The 22,763-nt window shown below is 39.9% G+C and overlaps 1 protein-coding gene and 1 pseudogene across 2 annotated transcripts; both read right to left on the bottom strand.

The window, feature by feature from the left end:
• Window positions 1-2,596: 2,596 nt before the first annotated feature.
• Window positions 2,597-5,354, bottom strand: LOC146687223 (acyl-coenzyme A thioesterase 2, mitochondrial pseudogene; annotated as a pseudogene).
• An 8,556-nt stretch (window positions 5,355-13,910) lies between these two features.
• On the bottom strand, window positions 13,911-19,648 carry LOC146687222 (acyl-coenzyme A thioesterase 5-like). Of its 2 annotated transcripts, none has more exons than XM_085439642.1 (4): window positions 19,476-19,648; window positions 15,365-15,864; window positions 15,045-15,247; window positions 13,911-14,966 (listed from the first exon to the last, which is right to left on the bottom strand). In XM_085439642.1, the coding sequence occupies exons 2-4, from the start codon at window positions 15,819-15,821 to the stop codon at window positions 14,358-14,360; spliced, it is 1,269 nt and encodes a 422-aa protein (XP_085295768.1). In that variant the 5' UTR covers window positions 15,822-15,864; window positions 19,476-19,648; the 3' UTR covers window positions 13,911-14,357. The 2 variants fall into 2 exon arrangements, with proteins under 2 accessions (XP_085295768.1, XP_085295769.1); XM_085439643.1 differs by lacking the exon at window positions 19,476-19,648 and adding an exon at window positions 16,384-16,401.
• Between the last annotated feature and the right edge of the window lie 3,115 nt (window positions 19,649-22,763).

The raw sequence follows: 22,763 nt of genomic DNA, 5'->3' as shown, positions 1-22,763 counted from the left end.
AGAAGTGGATACTTGCATGTTGAGCCAGAAACATGCAGAAAACCCAAAAGAGGCGAGATAGCACATCTTGGTCCCACTCAGGCAGTACGAACACCTGGAAAGAGGAGCCCACAGTTCAGACCCAAGGTCACTGGTAAGGACACCAGCCAGTTATAAGTCTAGTTTTAATTTTCATTTTAGTTAGTGTTATGGCCTTTCTAAGGGTGGCCAGACCATAATCCACCCCTGTCTGACCCCAAGCAGCACATCACACAACCAGTACAATTTTGATGGTGATTTTTTTTCACAGTGATTGAATTCTAACAAAGGAAAGGAGCGAACTATAGCTTCGGGGTGGACCCCAAAACAACAAACAAAAGGGACCGTATCTAAAGGATGTACAAAACTTATTTATGAAAAGAATAAAACCAAATGACAATGTCTTATCTCCCTAACTAAGAAAAACATGAGAAAAGGGTAATCAAATAAAAAGGCAGTCCACCCCTACATGCTCCTGTATAAAGAAACAGGTAACACAAAGCCTGCCGGTTGAGGTCCATGGCGGTGTCATCTTATATGTTGTCTCCAGGTCATTAGCCAATCTGTATGGGCCGTCCCATGGATGCACCAATCACGGAAAGGCACCTGCACACTCAGATTTACATATGAGACAACATTACGACAACAGTCGTAACATTAACTAAAAATGTTTTTCACCATCTCGTTTTAACTTCTGGTTTAGCTTCAGCTAACTAAAACTAAATGGACCTTGGAAATAATCACATCTTAATAGAGTGAACCATAGACTGTATAAAAGATAGGACCATTGCAACTTTACTGCAGCACTTCACCCTTTCACATAGTCCCAGCTCTTCTCTGTCATGTTTTATGGTGCTGCAAATGTCTTCAGTTGGTGAAAGGTTGGGCTGCTGGTGTCTTGTTGTGCTTGCTATGCATCCCTGACTCGTTTCTTCTTTCTGCATCAAGTAAGGAATGTAGTGAAAGTTCCCAAGAGGTTAAAAGCACCACTGAAAAAATGCCATCAGACCTGAGTTGGGACACTTGGATTATGGAGCTTCTGGACCAAGAGAGTGGATGGGAGCATGTGTTTAACAAGTAAGAGTATAACGTCCCCCAAAATGTCCCTAACTAAGAAAAACATGAGAAAAGGGTAATTAAATAAAAAGGCAGTCCACCCCTACATGCTCCTGTATAAAGAAGCAGGTAACACAAAGCCTGCAGGTTGAGGTCCATGGCGGTGTCATCTTATATGTTGTCTCCAGGTCAAGGAGACAACCTTAACCTTAACAACCTTTCGCGTGCCACAGCTGGTTGCCGACCCCTGGACTAGACTATTTAACAATATGTTACAGATTTATGTTACAAAGAAGAAACGCCACAGAGGAGGTTTGTGGATGTAGTGAAGGAGGACATGCAGAGGGTTGGTGTGACAGACGATGCAAACAATTGCCCATTCCCACAAAGCTATGGTAAAAGCTAGCGTGAGATTGGGCTGGGTTCATTGTACTGCTGTATATGACTAGGTATTTATTTGGGAAAGGAAAAAATGAACTGAAAACAGTTACTTTCTTATGAAATGAACAAAAATAAAACCCAATGTTGTAACAATTACTGCATGGTATATAAATTAAGATTTTCAAAATAAAACACCAGGCCTCCTAAGTCCTAACTCTGGTTTCACTCATAAAACCTTATACCTTTAAAGTGGAATGGCTTTCACCTTTGAAATGCCCCAGGGTACAACTAAAACAGTTATTGTCAACTTAAACCACATTTGTACTAGTGGGCCCCCACATAGACACACATTTACTTGTCCATATTAAACCTGAAGCATAGGCCCTTTCTCTTGTTTGTACTTGTGTTCTCGTGTACTCGTGATACATCATCAGTCGGAGACCAAGTACTGTTCCAATTCAAAGTATGCATCAAGCCGAGAACGCGAAAAAGTCCCGGATGTGTTCTCGCTCCGCCTGTTTTATCGATAAATGAACGTTTTCTTTAAATTATTTGAATATATATGAGTGCCTGTGTATAAATACACAAACAATACACATATGCTTTCAATTGTGTAATTTAAGTGATCTAGGTAGCTCTGTTTTGGAAGTTCAGTTAACGCTAGAAATGTGTTTTGGCGTTTCTACGTCCTTTAGAATTTGTACGTGCTTTTTGGAGTTTGTACGGGCTTTATCTCTAGGGGCCACTGTATATATTTATATATAAACATACATAAATAAAACCACTTTTTTTTTTTTTTACATTAGTAATTCCTTTTGTGCATAATTTTATATTGTTGTTAATAATAAATTAATTAAAGCAACAAAACAACCTGAAGAGCCGAAAGAGCCGTCTCTTTTTAGTGAGCCGAGCTGAAAGAGCCGGTTCTCTAAAAAGAGCCGGAATTCCCATCACTAATTCTTAGGACTTAGCTTCTGTGTCAGGTCCCACAGGTTCACCTGAACCTTTACCACTTGTCCCGCCCCAAAGCAGAAAAGAGTGTTTTGGACTGGCTTGTTAGTCTAGCAACCAAAGACAATACAGAGTTGAGATGACTGACATTAGATTGGTAAACAAATAAGGTGAACCTATAAAACAGTCATAAATTCAATTATGTTTAATTCTTGAGTTTAATAAACAGATAATGTCTGTTAGCAGTTAATCTGTCATTACAGTTAAATGCTGAAGCAGGAATACATTTGTTTAACACTCACAAATGTAGGACTTAGTCATTTCTACTTTAATTTCTCCATTTTCTACCTATTAAAGGATGACAAAATCGCATTTGGAGTCTGCTGTAGTTGATAGTGGTGCAAATACTTTCACAACCACAAGTCAAAGGTTTTTACACTTAATTTGTCTTGTTTTTCAATACATCAGTATTTTAAAATACATTGTTATTTATCATAAAAAAGAGCAGCATTGATGAGTAATGTGCTAGTTTTCTGTGGTGCCATTTTCATCCTTGTACTACTGTGGTAGTGAAATATACTTTAGAAATGTGCTATAATAATGCAGTTCTTTAACTTGGAGTTGGTCTTGTATGGTTTAACCTTTTTTTCCTGTGTGTTCGCATTTGTATTGTAACATTTATTCTGTAGCGATATCTCCCAGGTGGCATCTTTGGTCTCCTTCCTTGCTGTTTTCTGGTAGTGACCTCACCCAGATAGCTGTAGGATGGTCACTCACAAGCTGAACACAAATATTTCTTTTAATCTTTGCTGCCATTGTATTAAACTTGATTTATGAATTTATGTATTCAGTCAACACAAATTCCAAGCAGGTAAAAAGCTTTGGAGCTCAGCAGCAGTCAGAAGAGCTTGATGAGGTGAGGAAGAAGTTACTGCCTCTGTCAGTGCGCCCCAGGGTGGCTGTGGCTACAGTGTAGCTTGCCATCACCAGTGTGTGAATGTGTGTGTGAATGGGCGAATGACTGGATGTATAAAGCGCTTTGGGGTCCTTGGGGACTAGAAAAGCGCTATACAAATACAGGCCATTTACTGTTGTCCTGGAGTAACTGTAACCCACATAATTCCCTGAGGAATTATTAAAGTATTCTGATATTAAAATCAAACATGAAATGCATTCAAAGACAGAACAGAAAATATTCACAAGCAAATAAAATAATATATTCAATAGTTGTTTTTTGTTTTATCTTTCAAATCCTGTTTATAAATTGGCTTTAGCCTGTGCAGCATCACAACTCAGGTGAGTTCTAAAGAACTCCTCTATCTTCTTCCACAGGTGGATCTCTGCTGCTGCGTGGGCCCTGGGCTCCCCTCCCCACACCACTGAGAAGCTAAGCATCCCATGGAAAGCAGAGGAACAGAAGGGTCCATAGGGTGGCTCCAGCAAATGTCCAGCTCCAGGATAAAAAACAGTTTCAAAGTTCTCCTTCCCACGACGCTTCAGTCTCTCCACCATCTGGTCCATGTAGGCCTTGCTGTCCCAGTTGAGGTCATCCTCTGCAGCCACAAAGAGAAACTGGCTCTTGGCTCGTTCAATGGTGACGAGGCTTCCTTTGTTCTTCTCTTCCAGGGGATCTTCAGTAGCATACTTGATAAGGTTTGCTCCAGACTTGGTGGTAATCACCTTGCTGAAGTCAAACATTAAGGGTGAGAGGATCTGCTGTTTCTTGTAGTAGAGGGGAGTGCCCACACTGGCACTGGTGCCATTGATCCAAACTAAGGCCTCCACACCGGGCACGAATGCAGCAAGAGAGAGCGCGATATCTGTTCCCTTTGATCTTGATATTATGCCGACTCCTTTACTGCCCGCCTGTGAAATAACACACAGAGCTCAGAAACCGGCAATTCCAAAGTATTAAAAGTTGTGACCTGCTGGGCATTTAAACTGGAACAGTAGTACAATAAGTACTTCTACAAAGGATACAGCTGTGCAAATATGATTACAGCTAATATGACAAGCCACCCCCTCCTCTGTCCTCCAGATGCATTTTAGGAACTGAGACATCTTTTAAGACATCTGTTATTAATCTCTGTCTCTCTTCCACAACATGTCTTCTATCCTGTCTTCCTTCTCTCACCCCAGATGGCCCCGCCCCTCCCTGAGCCTGGTTCTGCGGGAGGTTTCTTCCTGTTAAAAGGCAGTTTTTCCTTCCCACTGTCGCCAAAGTTCTTGCTCATAGGGGGTCATTTGATTGTTGGGTTATTCTCTGTATGTATTATTGTAGGGTCTGCCTTACAATATAAATACTTTGAGGCGACTGTTGTTGTGATTTGGCGCTATATAAATAAAATTGAATTGAAATTGAATCAAGAAAAGTGATGTACCCTTTGCAGAAAATATACCTTCGCCACCTGTTAAAAAAAAAAAAGAAAAAAAAAAGGGGGCCCACTGTAATGATAGTGAATACTTCTAAGTGGAAAACCACATACAGTACCTGGGGGTGTAAACAAGACTCCTCGTATGTTCCCCTCTTTGACTGGGTCCCGACTGACCCCGTCTCCCATCAAAAACCTCTCGTTTGTCTCTTCTGCCAGTATCCTGCCATCCGCCTCCTGCTCATGCACAGAAAACTTCACCACGTGAGGGTTCAGAGCTTTGTTCTTGAAGAAGTACTTGTGCAAAGTGTCTGCCTTCAGTGACTGCAGCAGACCCATGGGCTGCACTCCAACGTAGCTCCCGTTGAGTGAGGGGTCTCGGTTCAGGTCGACCTCTCCGCCATCATCTGCCCTGTAAGTGGCTGAAGAGCCGAACACCACTTCTCTCTCGTCGGTCGATGTGGCTCTGATTGTGACTACCTGCCTTGACCGCAGCCCGGCCACTTTCAGCTGAACGGGCTCATCAAACAGACACCTGGTGCTCGGCAGCAGCCTCAGCCTGACTTGGGAGGACATCTTTTCTGAAAGATCAAAGACTGAACTCCATGAATGTTCAATATTTGGACAAATGGGTCATTGCAAGGAAAATAAAAAAGAAACATTCTTGGAATGCTTCCCACTCGACACCATCAGAATCAGATCTTTTTTTTTTTAACTTCAATATATTTGAGGACGCAATGCTACATACTATGTAGATTACTGGAGTTACAGACCAGAAAGTATACAGTGTTAGGTCAAAATGTGGCACTTTTTAATGTCCCAGCATTTTTTAAATCTCACAACTTTTTAACCACATGAAATTTTAAAGGCTGAAAATTACATTTCAGCTTTGTTACAAACAGCAACCTATTTAATTTTAATTCAGCTGTCTACTGGGATATATCAAAATTTTCAGTAGTAAAACTTCATAAATTTAATGCCAATGATGCAGAGAAAAAGAAACAAGCAATAATACACTGGGTATTTTTCCTGCTCTGATCAGTCACTGGAGAAAACTCTCACAGGTGCATTTTGATGACCTTTCACATAGTTACTGGATGTGAAAGGTCATTTTTTCCCTACATTCTAGTGTCCAAAGTAATTTTCTAAAGCAGGGATTCCCAAAGTGTGGGCTGGGGCCCTCTGGTGGGCTGTAAAGATACTGCAGGTGGACCACAGTATTAACAGAAATTCGGTTTGGAATTACTCGGAAGTATGTGTAGTTACATGTTCATACAAGTTAATTTACTTATATAAAAAGTGAATTCGAACTGGTAGTACGAGGTGGTTAGTTTGTGATATTATTCATTACTGTGACCTTAATTTTCTGCTCATGTATTTAAATTTGTATCCCTGTGGCAGGCGGGGTCACACACTGGCCTTAACATTATGCATATGATTGGGTAACAATAGCAAATTATAGCCTGAGTTGTTTATGTTTGTTTTGTTTTCAAGGAAACATATACATTTCTTTTGTATTTTAATTAGAGGGAGGATTTCAGATTGGGTGGGCCCCGCTAGGTTTTCTTTTTTTAAGAGAAAACGGAAGTTGTTGTTGGGGACTGAAAGTTAATGACACACTGAAATCCCTAAAGTTTATGGAATTTTGGTTAATTGTATGGATTAAAGAAATGACACTAATGGCTCTTGGCTCTGGAGTAATCGCTGAAATTACTCCAGAGATCTAAAGCGTATCTTATATGAATATTTCCCATAATGCTGAAATGCCAAGTGTATCATATTTAATACATTAGTTTTTATGACTTTTTTGAGACTTCCACATTATTAGTGTGAATTTTCCCCCTGAGAAATCTGAAGAAATTGCACAATAAAATTTCAAGCAATAAATTGCACAAAAATGCCAGCTGAAGTAAAAAAAATAAAAAAATTAATTAAATTAAGACTCATACATGCACATTGATATTTAATTTTTTTTATGGGTCTAAAGTTAAAAAAATACCTGTGTCAAAAAGATGAACCATTTTGTAGTTATTTCATGGTTCAGGCTTTACAGGGTTAAAAACGAGTTCAACTGTTGTTTCATTCTTTTATTCTGAAGCACATTTGAATTCATGGGATTAATTTCTTCTTTTCTTATGTATGTGTACTTTTGATATTTGTTTTGTTTTCTGTTCATTATTAATCATACTGTCTGTGTAAAACACCAGCTTCTAATCTAGGCATGGGGATATCTTTAGAGTCCTGCATATGCAAACCATGCATATGTCACAGAGGGACAACACAACAATAAACAAGGGGAGACTGAGACAACATGAAGACAATATAGATACAGTATAATGAGACGGGGGAAGTTAGCTCAACACAAAACACATTACATATCCATTACCAAAATAAAACAGGAAATGTGACACAACATGAATCCATCCATCTTCTTCTGCTTATGTAATCCAGGGTCACAGCGAGAACATAAATCATTTGACAAAATGAGCTCTTAAGACACCGAGACCATGACAGCTGTATATAGATTCAAGGACTCAAGAGATTTTTCAAATTAGCAAAGAAAAAAAATATATCAACATTTTTCTGGAAATGTATGTTTCCATTAAAATAGTAAATGGCCTGTATTTGTATAGCGCTTTACTAGTCCCTAAGGACCCCAAAGCGCTTTACACAACCAGTCATCCACCCATTCACATTCACACACCGGTAATGGCAAACTACATCGTAGCCACAGCCACCCTGGGGCGCACTTCGTAATCCATTTAAAAATTCATCTTAAGTCACTGTCTGCTTATTCAGAAAAGTCCTGTTTAATTTTTTATAGGAGATGTACTCCAGAGAAGCTCCTCACTGTACAGGTGAGACGCTCGTGACTGACTCGCAACACAAAAGCTGCCAAAATAAGTGAAAAGCAAGGATTCTGGTATCTTACTGCCCCTGAGGATTTTTATCCCTTTCCAAATTTATTTAACAACACAAATTCAAAACAGCTGATTATTCAGCTTCATTATATGACATAAACCCTGTATTCTCTCTCCCCTTGAGCTTTTCTCTCTTAACTGTCACCAGATTTTTGTTATCTTGTCCACACAAACAGTTTTATTTGAATGTAGTTTGCAATTTTTCTTGCACAGAATTTATGCAGATAAAGTTATCACATCATTCCACCAAATGTTACAGTTTATGGCAATAAGACATGGAAGAAAAGCACAAAACTGCATAAAAGGTCAACCTAAACCTCCAGACATTTGAACACTTTTACTAATTTGTAATCCATGATCATTTCTGCACTAACATCTGAATGTGAAATAAAGCTTCACTCTGCTGATCTGTTACTTACAATCATCTAAAAGCCTTTATGTCCCATTAATTTATTTTACTTGTGATGTGACAGATGGACGGTGGGAGTATGTAAATAATCATAACAACAGCAAAAATGTACTGACAAGGTGAAAGTGAGGGTCTAGAATCTAGTTATAGTTCAATCACTATATCAAGCTAAATGAAAAGGCTTTAAGCTGAATTCATACTGATGTAGATGTAAACTTTACATAAACTGATTTTTGTGCTCTGAGGCTGAAAAGTATGCCAAAAACTGCCATTCTTTTAACGGGCACCTGAGGCTATATCCAAAGAAGTGAGTAACTCTCAGCAGTAGGAATACACTTGTTTACAGCTTGGACCAAAGCCGTTTTTTGTATCTATGGCTAATTTTCTACTTGTAACAGCTTCATGCAGGGTGGAATTTTATATAACTTACCCATTTAAATTGTGTGCAAGTGGATGTAGCCACATTTAGTGACAGGTGCGTGGAAACTAGGTCAGTACTGTTTTAGTGGGCCTCACCGAAATTGACCTCTCAGCCACGTAACTGGGTAAGTTTTGTATTATTTAAAAATGCAAATCATCAGCTAGTCCAAGAACTTTGTGCTCCAATTCTAGTGTGTGATGTTCAAGTATTTAGTTTGTTACACCAATATATTGTATTGATATAGTTTGCTTACCAAGCTTGGAAGCATTGGGTGATAACTACATCCTCTTGCTAACGCACTGCTTACACCAGGCTGTTTTTCTGTTTGTTTGTTTTTCATTGTTATTTTTAAGTATGAGTGATAGAGTGAAATAACATGTTTTAATTCAAGTTTATTATTTATTACATCAATGCTAAAAAGAGTTTAGTATTGATTGCTTAACTACAAAGGATTGGAAACAAATCTTTCATCCATTCTGTTTGGGAAATCTATCCATTCATTTACTTCCACTTACCTAATTCCGGGTCACAGGGGGCGGGGGGAGCCTATGCCACCTGTCATAGGGAAAGCTGGGTTCCACCATGGACAGGTTGCCAATCTCTCACAGGGCAACACATCCATTCACACTCACATTCACACCTACAGTCAATTTAGCATGACTAATTAACCTAATTGCATGCATGTTTTTGGGCTGTCCAAAGAAGCCAGAAAGGCAAAGAACATGCACACACAAACTGGGTTGAGACTCAGAACCTTGTTGCTTTGATATTCAGTACAAATCACTGGTCCACTCTGCTTGACACTCAGGAAGCTTTAGGTTTTAAATGTGGTGCCTAAAGTTAGATATTTGGGTCACATCATGACTGATCTCTGCAATGATGATGTGCAGCACCACTGCTGCACAGTATATGCACAAGCAAATATGCAAGTCTTTAAATTCTACATGTGTACAGATGATGTTAAAAGCTCCTTTTAGATGGCTTTTTTTTATTGTACTCCATCTTAAACCACAATTATGGCACAAAAATGAAAGAAAAAAGCTTTAGGATGTTGCTCAAGCTTGTGCAAGTGCAACACTAAATGTGTATTGTTTTAAGTTTTGATTGAGTAGTGTTAGTTTGTTCTTTTCCTTTGTTTGATGACTTCATTTACTTTTGTTTGAGCAACCAAAAAAAAGTCAAGTGGATTTCATAATGGTTTTGAACACACTAACAATAAAAAGCCCATTTAAGCCTCTCAGAAAATTCCTAATAGAACATCTCAGCTTTTCATTAGTTATCTATTGTTTTACAGAGTTTTTCAAATCCTGCAGGAGGCATTACTCTCAAAACAGAAATAGTAACACCCATGATGTTAACCTATTGCTCCCTCTTGATGCAGTGTAACCACTGCACTGTTAAGCCAGGGGGCTTTTTTTTTTTTAAATCTACATAAATATACACGGTACGGTATCATATACCAAACATTAAATGTATTTTTTTTTCCTAAAAACTATGAAAATACAGATTTCCATGCAGTAGTGTTGCAACACAGAATCTGACATGATGTCTATGCCTATTCAGGCCTCACTGGGAACAATGTAAAGCACAAAATGTGTGGGATAAACATGTAATTGTTATACTTTTACCAGAAACGTGGAAATCTTTGATCATCTGTTTTCAAAAGCAGGCCAACACGTTCGCTGTCTGCATGTTGGCAAGAGCCCGAGGACCACTGCCAAACACAAGGGCCGCAGAGGGATTTGAATAAATGTTTCTACAATCACTGTTTCCTCGTGTCCTTTTTAGATGAATTAAAAGGAGATGATATGGTGGCTCTGCTTGTTTTGGATGCACTGTGCAAGGAATGAGACAAAGACTAAAGAAAAGCGCTCTTGCGTAAATCAAAAGTTGTTTGACTTTGGAGACCAACTTTTTCCTTTGTGTGTTGATAAAATCAAGAACTACACAAAAAGTGTACAAGAACTAAGGAATTTTCTACACCAGTCATTGCAGTTAATCAAATCGCAATCACTATTGCTAGGATTTAGTTTCCCGTGAAAGCTCCAAGAGCAAGGCAGCTCTCAGATTGTGGTTTTTGATTGTTTTGCCAGTTTCATAAAAAAATTATAGTATGAGACATGTGCTACAGATATATATATATATAAAAATTATTTACTGACCTCTTACAGCTACAATCAATAAGATTTATTAATAACATAATGTAGGGTGCGATCGTGGCTCAAGAGTTCGTCTTGTAATCGGAAGGTTGCCGGTTTGAGCCCCGGCTCCGACAGTCTTGGTCGTTGTGTCCTTGGGAAGACACTTCACCCGTTGCCTACTGGTGGTGGTCAGAGGGCCCGGTGGCGCCTGTGTCCGGCAGCCTCGCCTCTGTCAGTGCGCCCCAGGGCAGCTGTGGCTACAATGTAGCTTGCCATCACCAGTGTGTGAATGTGTGTGTGAATGGGTGAATGACTGAATGTAGTGTAAAGTGCTTTGGGGTCCATAGGGACTAAGTAAAGCACTATACAAATACAGACCATTTACCATTATGTTTAGAAACAGAGTGGACCTTTCAAATTATTTCACACATTTCCTCTAGGTTCAAATTTGTAGCTCTTTCTCAAAAAATTTGAGTGATTTCATTATTGTAAACCCAGTAAATGTGCTTTTAAAGTGCAATCAACACTTTGAAACGGTTCAAACACTGGATAATATCTCATTATGGCTTCCAGATGGACTAAATAAATAAAAAGAAGCTTGCAGCTAGCAGCATGAAATAGTGAAGAAAGGGGAGCCGATATCATGTGATGCATTATTGAGCAAAGTGTAAGAATAGTCTAAGAAGAATTTTGGCTTTCAAGTTTTCTTCAACTGACTTTAAAACAGTCTTTGTCTCTGTCCTTTGTTACTAAAGTCCTAAAGATACAACACAGTCTTAAAAATAAATACATCTGCACCACATGGGACAGAGATCTTGGCTCCTCTTGTCAGCAGCCTGCTGAGATAATTACACGGTGCAGACTACATGAACATGGCCTAATAATACACAGTGCAGACATGGCAGGCTTGTAAGGTTCACCAGATCAGCAGCTTGGCCCAAAACCATTCTCGTTCTTACTGTTTTTTAATCAGTTGGAAGAAAAAGGTGAACACCTGAAACAGACAGTATTATTTGTAATTGTTACTGTACGGGGGACTTCTTGAAGAAAGAAATCAGCTGCTAATCTGACCGAAAGCTTGTTTGTGTCAATGAAACTTTGAACTTTATAAGCCGATCTTTTAAACTATTCACTGAATTCTCAGCGTCACAAATTACCAACATGATGTTAACAACAATCCAAGGGAGAGCAGCAGCTCCAGTCCTTCATTAAATACCACAAGCGATTAGATGATGAGAGAGAAACTACAGGAAAAGGAAACTCCATCCACAGGTGGACCCACAAGGAAGCGTCACAGAAGAATGAAAGGGACAGAAGGACTGAGAGAGAGTGAGTGAGAGGGAAAAAAACAGGGAAAATCCCAAAAAGTTATTGTTAGAGGCCAAAAACCAGGGGTATTAATATCCAGGTAAAATACCCCAGCTTGCTCCAGATCCTTTAAATCACCTTCAATTAATTCAGTGAGATTTTTTAGGTGTAACTGATTTTGCAGAAATGGAAATGTTTTCCAAATTCAATGTTTTTTAATGTGACATAAACAAAAGTACAAATGTTGGACTAGAGTAGGATTAACCTCTTCAAATCTTATGTTATTTAGTTCCATTTAGTTTGATTAAATCTTCTTTAAATAGCACCAAAACAATACAATTATTCAGCAAAGAATTCAACCCCAGCAGTTTTTATGGGTTGTTTTGAGTTAACTCTAGTATTCAGTGAGGTTTCACGGAGTCCTGAAAACTTCACCCCTGATAAAGTCTTTTGGAGCATCATGACCTGCCTCCTGTCTGTTTTGGCTCCACAATGGGCCACAACAAACAGCTCACCATTAACAACAGAAAGTTAATGTCAAGTGGACATTGGATAGTGTTCAGAACCCAGCCTTAACTTCTCTGATCACCTATTCTGCTTGTCTCTAAAGCCTGTATGTTTTATACCTTGTACTTGTGAAATACTTTTAACATCTCAGTTACAGTTCTGGTATCTGCTGGTATCTGCATGCAGTTTAAATTTGAATGGCTATACACAAATGAATTAATCATCATTTACTCATAAACACAGAAGCATAAAGTCAATCTCAAGTTCCCACAGAACATACATCCCTTAGTGCAGGTATAATGCCTTTCAAAGGCCAGAAGCTGACGTGAGCTCCACTGAGCTGAAATGACAGAAAGGGAGCAGTCAGATACAGAAACACAAAGAACAGGAGAGATAGAGAAGGAGCTTTTCAACAATGCTGCTTAATAAATCAAACAGGCAGATGAAGGTTCTGCAGTCTTCATGAACTCCCTGCACTGTAGCAAGCATGTTATCTCCCATCTCAGAGGTGAAAAATGAGGTTGAGGTAGGTACTAGTACGTCAGGTTTTGTTCCCCGCTTCCCATTTCTTGTTTAAATTCCTCTTCCGCTCTGCCAAAGTTGCTTTGAGGTGATTAGTTTGGTTGAGTTTTATGGTGAGTTATTATATTTTTTCAAGACTTTAGTGTAATGTTGCCCAAAACTCTGTTCACTTAACAGTAATCTCCAACACTCGGTCTTCCTCCCACAGTCCAGCACCATGCAGGTTGGGATAGATGATGCTCTAAATTCGTTGTAGATGTGATTCTGTTTCTTTCTGTGTGGGAGCACTAGCCAGAGCACGACTGTTTATTTAGAGGCTTATACTGCCATCTTGTGGCAGTAGTGAAGACTGACAGGCTCACTTGTTTCATTCATATAGTACCATTTCACAATAGTTCATCCCAAACTATCTTATAATGGGAGGCAAAGACTGCGTAATATTAAAGAGGAAACACCAAGTTCACAATCCCCTATTAGCAGAACTTCCTTTTCTGGAGGGTCGTCTGGTAGAACAAGGACTAAGAGAGACACAGGCGTGTTCCACTGGTTTGGGAGTTCATTGAGAAACCATGAACAACAAACACAAGACCAAATTTGTTGCCTTTGAATACACGTCTATTGTAACAGTTGCAACAACAATTTTAAGGAAAAACAAAATTCAGTTAACATTAGCTTGTTATAGGCACCAGTCTGTCTAGTTTGCTGTGTGAAGATGGGATGTGTCAGTATGCCTCAAGGTAATTTGTGAGCCACAGATGCCAGTTTATGATAAATCACAATCTTTCATTACATTAAATAATACATCAGAAATCAACACTTAAGAACATTTATTCTAGAGTTAAACGGCAGTCAATACGTCTTGTCTTTTTGGTTTTGATGAATTAATAAGTTGACTTTAGAGTGTCCAGCAGCAAAAGTAACTTTAATTTTAATAGATATTTTAATAGACATGAGACAAAGTCTGCAGCAACATCACCCTGTGACAACTGGATCGTCTCGCAACATCAAAGTACCTCAGTGTGACAGAAGGACTGAATCTACATCGTGTCAAGAATTCAGGATACGCTTTTTAAGTTTTATACAAATAAACCTTTTTCAAATTTTACCAACTTTAATGATGAAAACAGAAAACTTACAAGCATTTACATGACACTATGGAGTATTAACACAAAATTATAGCTATACCTTGAGGGTAAGGAGGATCCCGTTCTACCTGTTGTGATAAATTACAGACTTTAAATGTTTAAAATAGTGAATCATTAATCAACACATTTAACAGGTCAGACATGATTATCACAGTTTTATGGCAGTCGTGACTTTAATTTTTGTTATTCATTGTCTAGTTTGAAACTAGAACTTGGCCCTATTCTGTGCAGCATCAGAGCTCAGATGATTTCTGAGGAAATCTTGGATCTTCTTCCACATGTGGACCTCAGCTGCTGCGTGGGACTTGGGCTCACCTCCCCACAAGGCTGGCTTGCCTAAAACCCCATGGAAGCTGGAAGGGCAGTAGGGTCCATAAGGTGGCTCTAAGTAGTGTCCAGCTCCAGGGTATGACACACTCTCAAACTTCTCCTTCCCGTGACGCTTCAGTCTCTCCACCATCTCATCCACGTAAGCCTTGCTGTCCCATTGAAGGTCATCCTCAGAGGCCACAAAGAGGAAATGTCCTTTGGCTCGTTCAATGGGAATCAGGCTGCCCTTGTTCTCCTCCGCCAGAGGATTGTTTAAAGCGTATTTGGTGTTGAAGGCCCCTGACTCAGTGGGAATCACTTTCTTTAAATCAAACATTAATGCAGAATGTATTTGTCTTTTCTTATAGTAGAGAGGGAAAACTACATTGGCAGAGCAGCCATTGATCCACACTGTGGCCTCAACATCTGGTAGGTAAGAAGCAACTGATAAGGCAAGATCTCCACTTTTGGAAAGGGATATTACACCAACTTTTTTACTGGAACCCTGTGGAAAAACATGTCAATGAACAGCCATCAAAGTTGTCTTCAACAACTATGAGTCTTCCAGAATAAATTAACTCACCTTAGTTAGTTTTTTTAGAAACTCGACAGCTTCTTCCAAATAATCCAGGTGGATCTCCTTAATGTTTTTAGGCAGGTCATCGTGGCCATACAGGGCAACAGTCAGAACCAAAAATCCTCTGCTGGCCAACAGAGAGGCTCTTTTCTCTGACAGACCTCCACCAAAAGTGTACAAATCTAACACAGCTGGGAAGGGACCCCTGCCTGGAATGAAACATACATGCAAAGCAAGCATATTTTTGTATGGAGCTAAAATTATGAGTAACTGTAACTAGGACATTTTCAAGTATGTACTTTTTTTCCTAAATGATGCTGACAAACCTGGAGGAGTAAACAGGACTCCTCGAATGTTCCCCTCTTTGATGGGGACCCGAATGACCCCATCTCCCATTAGAATCCTCTCATTAGTCGCCTCTGCCAGAATCCGGCCCTCACCTGCCTCCTCGTGCACTGAGAACTTTACCATGGATGGATTAAGGGCATTTGTCTTCTGAAGTCTTTTATGCAAAGAGTCCGGTGTCATTGACCAAAGCAGACCCATCGGTTCAACCCCAACGTAGCTCCCACTGAGTGAGGGGTCTCTCTTCAAGTCAATCTCCCCGTTGCCATTGGCTCTGTAGGTGGCCGCAGAGCTGAACACAGTTCCCTTGTCGTCGGTTGAGCTGGCTCTCAGGGAGACCACCTGCCTCGACCTCAGCCCGGCCACCTTCACCTGAATAGGCTCATCAAACAGACACCTGGCACTCGGGAGCAGCCTCAGCCTGATTTGGGAAGCCATGTCTTCAGCAACTTTCCTTTAAGTTACACGTTTAGACTTTGCCCTATAGAAAAATAAACAAAATAGTGCTACTGCACACGTTATTTTTATTACTCTAAGAGGTGCTGTGAACTTTAGCCTTTTAGAGTACACACTGGCCTTGTGGTAAAGTTAAAGAGTCCTATTGTATTTCACTCCAACTCTAGCATCCAAAGTGGATGTAAACGACGATGTGATATACGTCTTCCAGCTTTGTTTGGCTCAACAGAACTGTCAAGTTTCAAGGGTCCTGTGCGCTTTTATTTTGATGCCTTCCTTCCTACTTCCCTAACCCTCTCAGACCTGCAGTAACAGAACTACAGAAGCATTAGCGCTAGCTAAAAATCTTTTCTTCCCCCCACCAAGGGTAAAAGAGCAGGAAATATTTTTACATTTCTGTAAAAGCCTGAAGCCTCACCACCTAGACTTTTGTCGAGGATCAAGGGAAGACAGAGTACAAGAAAAGCTTCGTAGACTTTGGCTTCACTAACTAGTACATTTAAGCATTAAACATACGACTTAAGCCTGAAAACAAAAGCTTTACCTGACGCTTAACCCTCCAAATGTGGAGGCATACTGTTAGATTTGTGTTCTCATGAGTAAATATATTAATTTATTTTATGTTGTGAAAGAAGTTTTCTGATTGTCATTTTATTTTGAAAAGGATTTTATTTTGGTGATTATAGACTACTTCACTTCCTGTTCCTGTTGTTCCGAAGCGCGAACTGCTGAAGTAATGTATGGTTTTCCCCTCCTGTGTTGTTAACAATAAAAGAAACGGGAAAAGTAATCAACCACCAAGTGTGTGCATTATTAAGAGAACATGGCCGAAGAAGAAGAAAACTCTTCGAGCTCAACAGGTTATGGGCCCAGGCGTGACACAACAGGAGGAAGATGGCAGAGGTTAGTGTTCAACGGAGACGAAAACAGTTACGAACTTTGGGAGGCAAAGTTTCTCGGCCACATGCGGATCATTGGTCTAAAGGACACTATATTATCAGCCACTAACCCAGATGCAGAGAAGAACGCTGAATGCTACGCTGAACTGATACAGTTTCTTGATGATAAAAGCCTTTCACTGGTAATGAGAGATGCGACTGACGATGGAAGAAAAGCTTTAAAAATACTACGTGACCACTACGATAGTAAAGGCAAGCCCAGAATCATCGCACTGTACACAGAGCTGACGTCTTTACAGAAGAAACCAGATGAGACAGTGACAGATTATATTATCCGGGCTGAAAAAGCAGTGACCTCCCTAAGAAATGCAAAAGAAGTCATCAGTGATGGACTTATTATTGCTATGATTCTAAAGGGGCTTCCTGAAGCTTACAAGCCATTTGCTATTCACACAACTCAAAGCAGTGAAGATTTAACATTCACACAGTTCAAAAGCAACCTACGAAGTTATGAGGAAACCGAGAAATTCGACAACAAAGTAAAAGCGGATAATGTGATGAAGGTTGATTTAACATCAATCACCTGCCATGGATGTGGAAACCGAGGACATTTTGTAAAAGATTGTCGCCAAAAGGGAACACCTAAGTGGTGTAGCTACCATAGAAGCTCGACACACAGTGATGAGACATGTAGAAGAAAAACCAAATACAGAGATGATGCGAAACTAACTGTAGTAAAACAAGAGGACAAGAAAGAAGAGCAGACTTTTGTATTTAAAGTTAGTCAAAGACTTCTGCCTACTGACATAATAAGAGAAGGACTAATGGTGGACTGTGGTGCTACTTCACACATCATTACAGAGAAGAACAAGTTCATAAAGTTTGATGAGACTTTTGATCCTGAGAAACACTACATGGAGCTCGCTGATGGATCCAGGACAAACAACGTCGCACTCAAGAGGGGAGATGCCAACGTCTCTCTACGGGACATACAAGGACACTGTACCACCATCACACTGAGAGACGCCCTGTTCATCCCATCCTACCCTCAGAGCATATTTTCAGTGAAGGCAGCTACAAACTATGGAGCACAGGTGATCTTCAAGAAGGGACAGAATGAACTGGTGAACAAAGATGGGACAGTCTTCTCCATCGAAGAATACAACAGACTCTACTATTTGAAAACGGTAAACAATGAAACATCATACAATGACATGATGTCCTGTGATACTGTTAATCTGGCTTGTGATGTGAAAACATGGCACGAAATTTTAGGACATTGTAATGTTAGTGATGTGTTAAAGCTACCCGATGTTGTAGATGGCATGAAAATCACAGGCAGTGGCATGTTAGATTGTAATGTGTGTACAGAAGGGAAATTCACTAACAACAGAAACAGACAAAGCGACCCAAAAGCGAGTGACCCATTACAGTTGGTGCACACTGATCTAGCGGGCCCCATTGAACCTAGTGGCCAAAGTGGTCATAAATATGCTATATTATTTACAGATGATTTTTCAGGGGCAGTGTCAGTTTACTTTCTAAAACAGAAAAGTGACACCACAGAGGCCACAGCAAAGTTTCTAGCTGACTGTGCACCATACGGCAGTGTTAAGTGCATTAGATCGGATAATGGCACCGAGTTCACAAGCAGTTCCTTCCAGTCTCTTTTAAGGGAAAAGGGTATAAAGCATGAGACATCTGCGCCATATTCTCCCCATCAGAATGGCACAGCTGAGAGGCAATGGAGAACTCTCTTTGAAATGGGGAGGTGTCTTTTACTAGAAAAAGAGCTGCCAAAAGAATTATGGCCTTACGCCATCCAAAATGCAGCACACACCCGCAACAGATGCTACAGTAACAGGACTAAAAGTACACCGTATCAGATGTTAACAGGGAAAAGACCAGATCTCTCAAAACTGTGGATATTTGGGTCAGACTGTTATGCATACATACATGATCACAAGAAACTTGATCCCAGATGTGAAAAAGGGATATTTGTGAACAGGAAGTTATCACTAATCCCTTCACAATAAGAGCCTGAACTGCAAACAAACGCAGAGCTGCTCGGTACCGATTATAGCCCCCCAACCCCCCTTCCCCTCTCTCTCTTCCTCTCCACTGCATGGCTTTGGAAAATGTGAATGCGTGCACAAAATTCAGACTTTTAATTGTATTTTCTTAAGTTTTAAAGCTTTATCTGCAATCATACTACATCAAAGTAATTAAGTAATAGAAAAACAACTAAATTAAAACTGAACAGTTAAACAAAAAATTCAATGTTTTTCATTGTCTACAGTACCTTAGAAATTTCAGTATGTGTTTTTTTATGTAGAAAAAAGGAAACTGCTTGAAGATAATAATAATAATGATGGATTGGATTTATGTAGCGCTTTTCAAGGCACCCAATGCCACTATTCATTCACTCTCGCATTCTCACTGGTGGAGGCAAGCTACGGTTGTAGCCAGCCACAGCTGCCCTGGGGCAGACTGACAGAAGCGAGGCCGCCTACTGGTGTTGGCCCCTCTGGCCAACACCACAGATACGCTTCCCAACCCCCTGAGCCACGGTCGCCGTAATAACAACCTTTTGTTTAATAAATGCTGAAAAGCCTGGGAAATCGCACATTGACTACAATGAGACTACAATATGACTACAATAAGATTATAACACAGTATCCAACATCAGGATTTAAGGGCAGAACCAGAAATAGAAGAAAATTTTAGAAGTACTTACAAGAAGCATTAACAGAAGCTTGCCGGAAAATAAACAAAAAGTTGTTGGAGAGTCCAGGGCTTTTTCCAGAAACCACGTTAAGAAAAGATGCGGAATTTGTTAATCGTGAGATGAGGGAAATTCCACGTTTTGTGTTATACATAGAGGGCTACCTAAATGGCTGGCAGGTTTTCTTCAGCACACCTTAAGTTTTTGTTTGACTCCTCCCCTCATGCTGCATCTGTCTGAAACTGTTCCTCATTTCCACATTTATGTAATCATCAAAGCACATAGTGATTTGAAAATTGCAGCTTTTCTGGTATTAAGAGATGACCACCTTACTACTTAGTAACATATTCAATAGAACATGTTGGATTTGTTGGAGGTAGTTACCAGTATGTCAGGTTTTGTTCCCGGCTTCCTGTTTAATTCGTCTTCTTGCCAAAGTTACTTTGAGGTGACTAGCTTTGTTGAGTTTTATGGTCAGTTATAATATTTTTATATATATATATATTTTTTTTTTTATAAAACAGGCCCTGGGACAAAGGGGGTAAGGTCAAGAACTGGTCCAGGATCACACAACAAACACTCAATAATAGATCACAGATAAAAGACCACCCCCACAGGACTACTGGTAGTGGCCATGTCCTTTCCCCAACATATATATTCATTTCACCTAGTAATAACCTCCAACAGGTGCTCTCCAGGTACTCTATCTTCCTCCCACAGCGAAGCAACATGAAGTTTGGGATAGATGGTGCTCTAAATTGGTTGTAGATGTGATTCTGTGTCTTTTTGTGCTTTAATATCAGGAATTATTTTGTCTAATTAAATATTGACTGGCAGCTTTTCTGGGGTGTACCCTGCCTCTCTCTAAATGTCGGACAGGATAGGCTCCAGCCCCCTTAATTATTGGGTAAGTGTTAAGTGAATTGGATAAGTGGTTAAGAAAAATTTAGGGATATTTTGGCTGGGGATCGTAAGCATATTTATAAACTGAAGGAGTAAGTTTAATATTAATAATATAAATGTACTACATTTGACAGATGTACAGATAAGAGCTAGAAGCTCCATTAACAGAAAAAGAATTAACCATGTAATATTTCTTATACCAAACAATATAGTGCCTTCATGGAGAAGGATGGAGTAAGTGTTCCTGTGCTAACTGATCCCAAATTGCTCATGGACTTAGCTTTTCTTGTTGATATAACACATGAGCTTAATGTACTGAACAAGAAGTTACAAGGCCAGGGGCAACTTGTCAGTGCTGCCTATGACAACGTGAGAGCATTCTCCACAAAACTTGCGCTCTGGAAAGCTCAGCTCTCTCAGACAAACCTTTGCCATTTCCCAGCATGCAAGGCACTCGTGGATGCAGGCACACCATTCAGTGCTGACAAGTATGTTGATGTCATTTTGAGGCTACAGGAGGAATTTGATCACAGATTTGCTGACTTCAAGACACACAGAGCCACCTTTCAAATTTTTGCGGACCTCTTCTCCTTTGATGTGCAAGATGCCCCTTCTGTGCTTCAAATGGAGCTCATTGAGCTGCAGTGCAACTCTGAACTCAAAGCGAAGTTCAGGGAGGTGAGTGGAAAAGCAGAAAAGCTTGGACAATTTTTGAGAGAATTGAGCCCTAGTTTCCCTCGGCTTTCCCGAATGTTCAAGCGGACCATGTGCCTTTTTGGTAGCACATACTTGTGCGAAAAGCTCTTCTCCACTTTGAACTTCAATAAGTCCAAGTACAGGTCCAGACTTACGGATGATCATCTTCAAGACATACTGAGGGTCGCAACTGCTTCCTCCCTCAGGCCAAATCTGGCTCGGCTATGCGAGAGGAAACCCTGCCAGGTCTCTAGCAGCAAGGAGTAGGCAAGAGAAGCCATGTTCAGAAGAACAGTTCATTTTCTACAGTGTTCCATTCATGTTCAGAAGAAGGTTATAGAACTGTTAATACAGACATTTCAATCTAAATACAGCAGATATAGAAGACTGAAAAAAACACAAGTTCACTGACTAAAAATATCTTATTATTGTTTTATTTATGTAAGATAAGAGAGATAAGATAAGATAGAACTTTATTAATCCCTCGGGTGGGTTCCTCTGGGAAATTCGATTTCCAAAAAAGCACAGCACCGACAGAAGTTACAGAGTTATACACACACACATATATATAAATACAGAGACAATATAAATAAAATATACGAAGGGGATAAATAGAATAAATAGGAATAAAAATAAAAATACAAGTGAATTGCACATTTCAAGTATTGAGTCTATATCAATCTGTATTACAGATTGATTAATTTTCTTATTAATTCTTAATTTGCTTATTTATTTTTCATATTTTGTGTTAAAAAAAAAAATAAAGAGATTTGCGAAGATTGGAATTTTTTAACCATGCCTTTCTTGTGGAAAACCTAATGCGGCCCAGCCTCACCCAGACTCTGCCTCCAGCGGCCCCCAGCTAAATTGAGTTTGAGACCCCTGTTCTTATGCATTTCTGACTAGAGCTTTTTTCGTGTGTCTGACTCTCTTCTGACTACAAATATGTAGGACTGCTTTCTTTCATTTGTGCAAAATCTCTCAAATTAGAAACATCCTGTTTAAGAGTGATGTTGAAAAACTAGTTTATGCATTATTACTTCTAGGCAGAACTACTGTAATTCATTATTATCAGGCTGTCGTAAAAATTCCCTGAAACACCTTCAGGTGACCCAAAATGCTCCAGTAAGAGTACTGACAGGGAAAGAAGGACCATATTTAAGAAAAAAAAATCCAAAACAAAGAAGTGAGAGTTCAGGAGGCTAGCGGCAGAGACACAGCAGTTAAGAGGGCTGACCAGGAGGCTGGCAAAGAAAGACGGAGCAGATCTGGAGGCCGACCATGACCATAAAGATCCTCGGCTGACAAGACTAGAGACCGTTGTCAGTTTATACGTCAAGGACCTCCTCAATCACACTAACACTTCTTCTGTAGAGGAAATAGAGTCTGGGGATGAGGTATATGAGTCTGGGCACTGAGGCAGTCTTTGGTGGGAGGACCCCTAGGGAGGATTTTTATGAGAATCAGCACCCCCAAGTCTGAGGCCATGTTCCTCAGCTAGAAAAAAGTGGAGCGCCCACTCCGAGTTAGGGATGAGTTGCTGACCCAGGTGAAAGAGTTTATGTATCTCAGGGTCTTGTTCACGTATCATGAGAGAGGGGATTCCTTTTTTGATTCCTTTTGTCTGTACATTCATGTCCTTGGTTTCGGTCATCTCTCCTGATCTTGTCATTCTATAGGAATGTATTTAGGTTTAATGAG

This window comes from Copadichromis virginalis, linkage group LG18 (assembly GCF_057382275.1).
Source record: "Copadichromis virginalis isolate Kocher_CV1m ecotype Utaka linkage group LG18, C_Virginalis_male_GT1.1, whole genome shotgun sequence".
In the NCBI taxonomy this organism is placed as follows: Eukaryota; Metazoa; Chordata; class Actinopteri; order Cichliformes; family Cichlidae; genus Copadichromis; species Copadichromis virginalis.
This window is presented reverse-complemented; position numbering and strand designations above follow the sequence as displayed.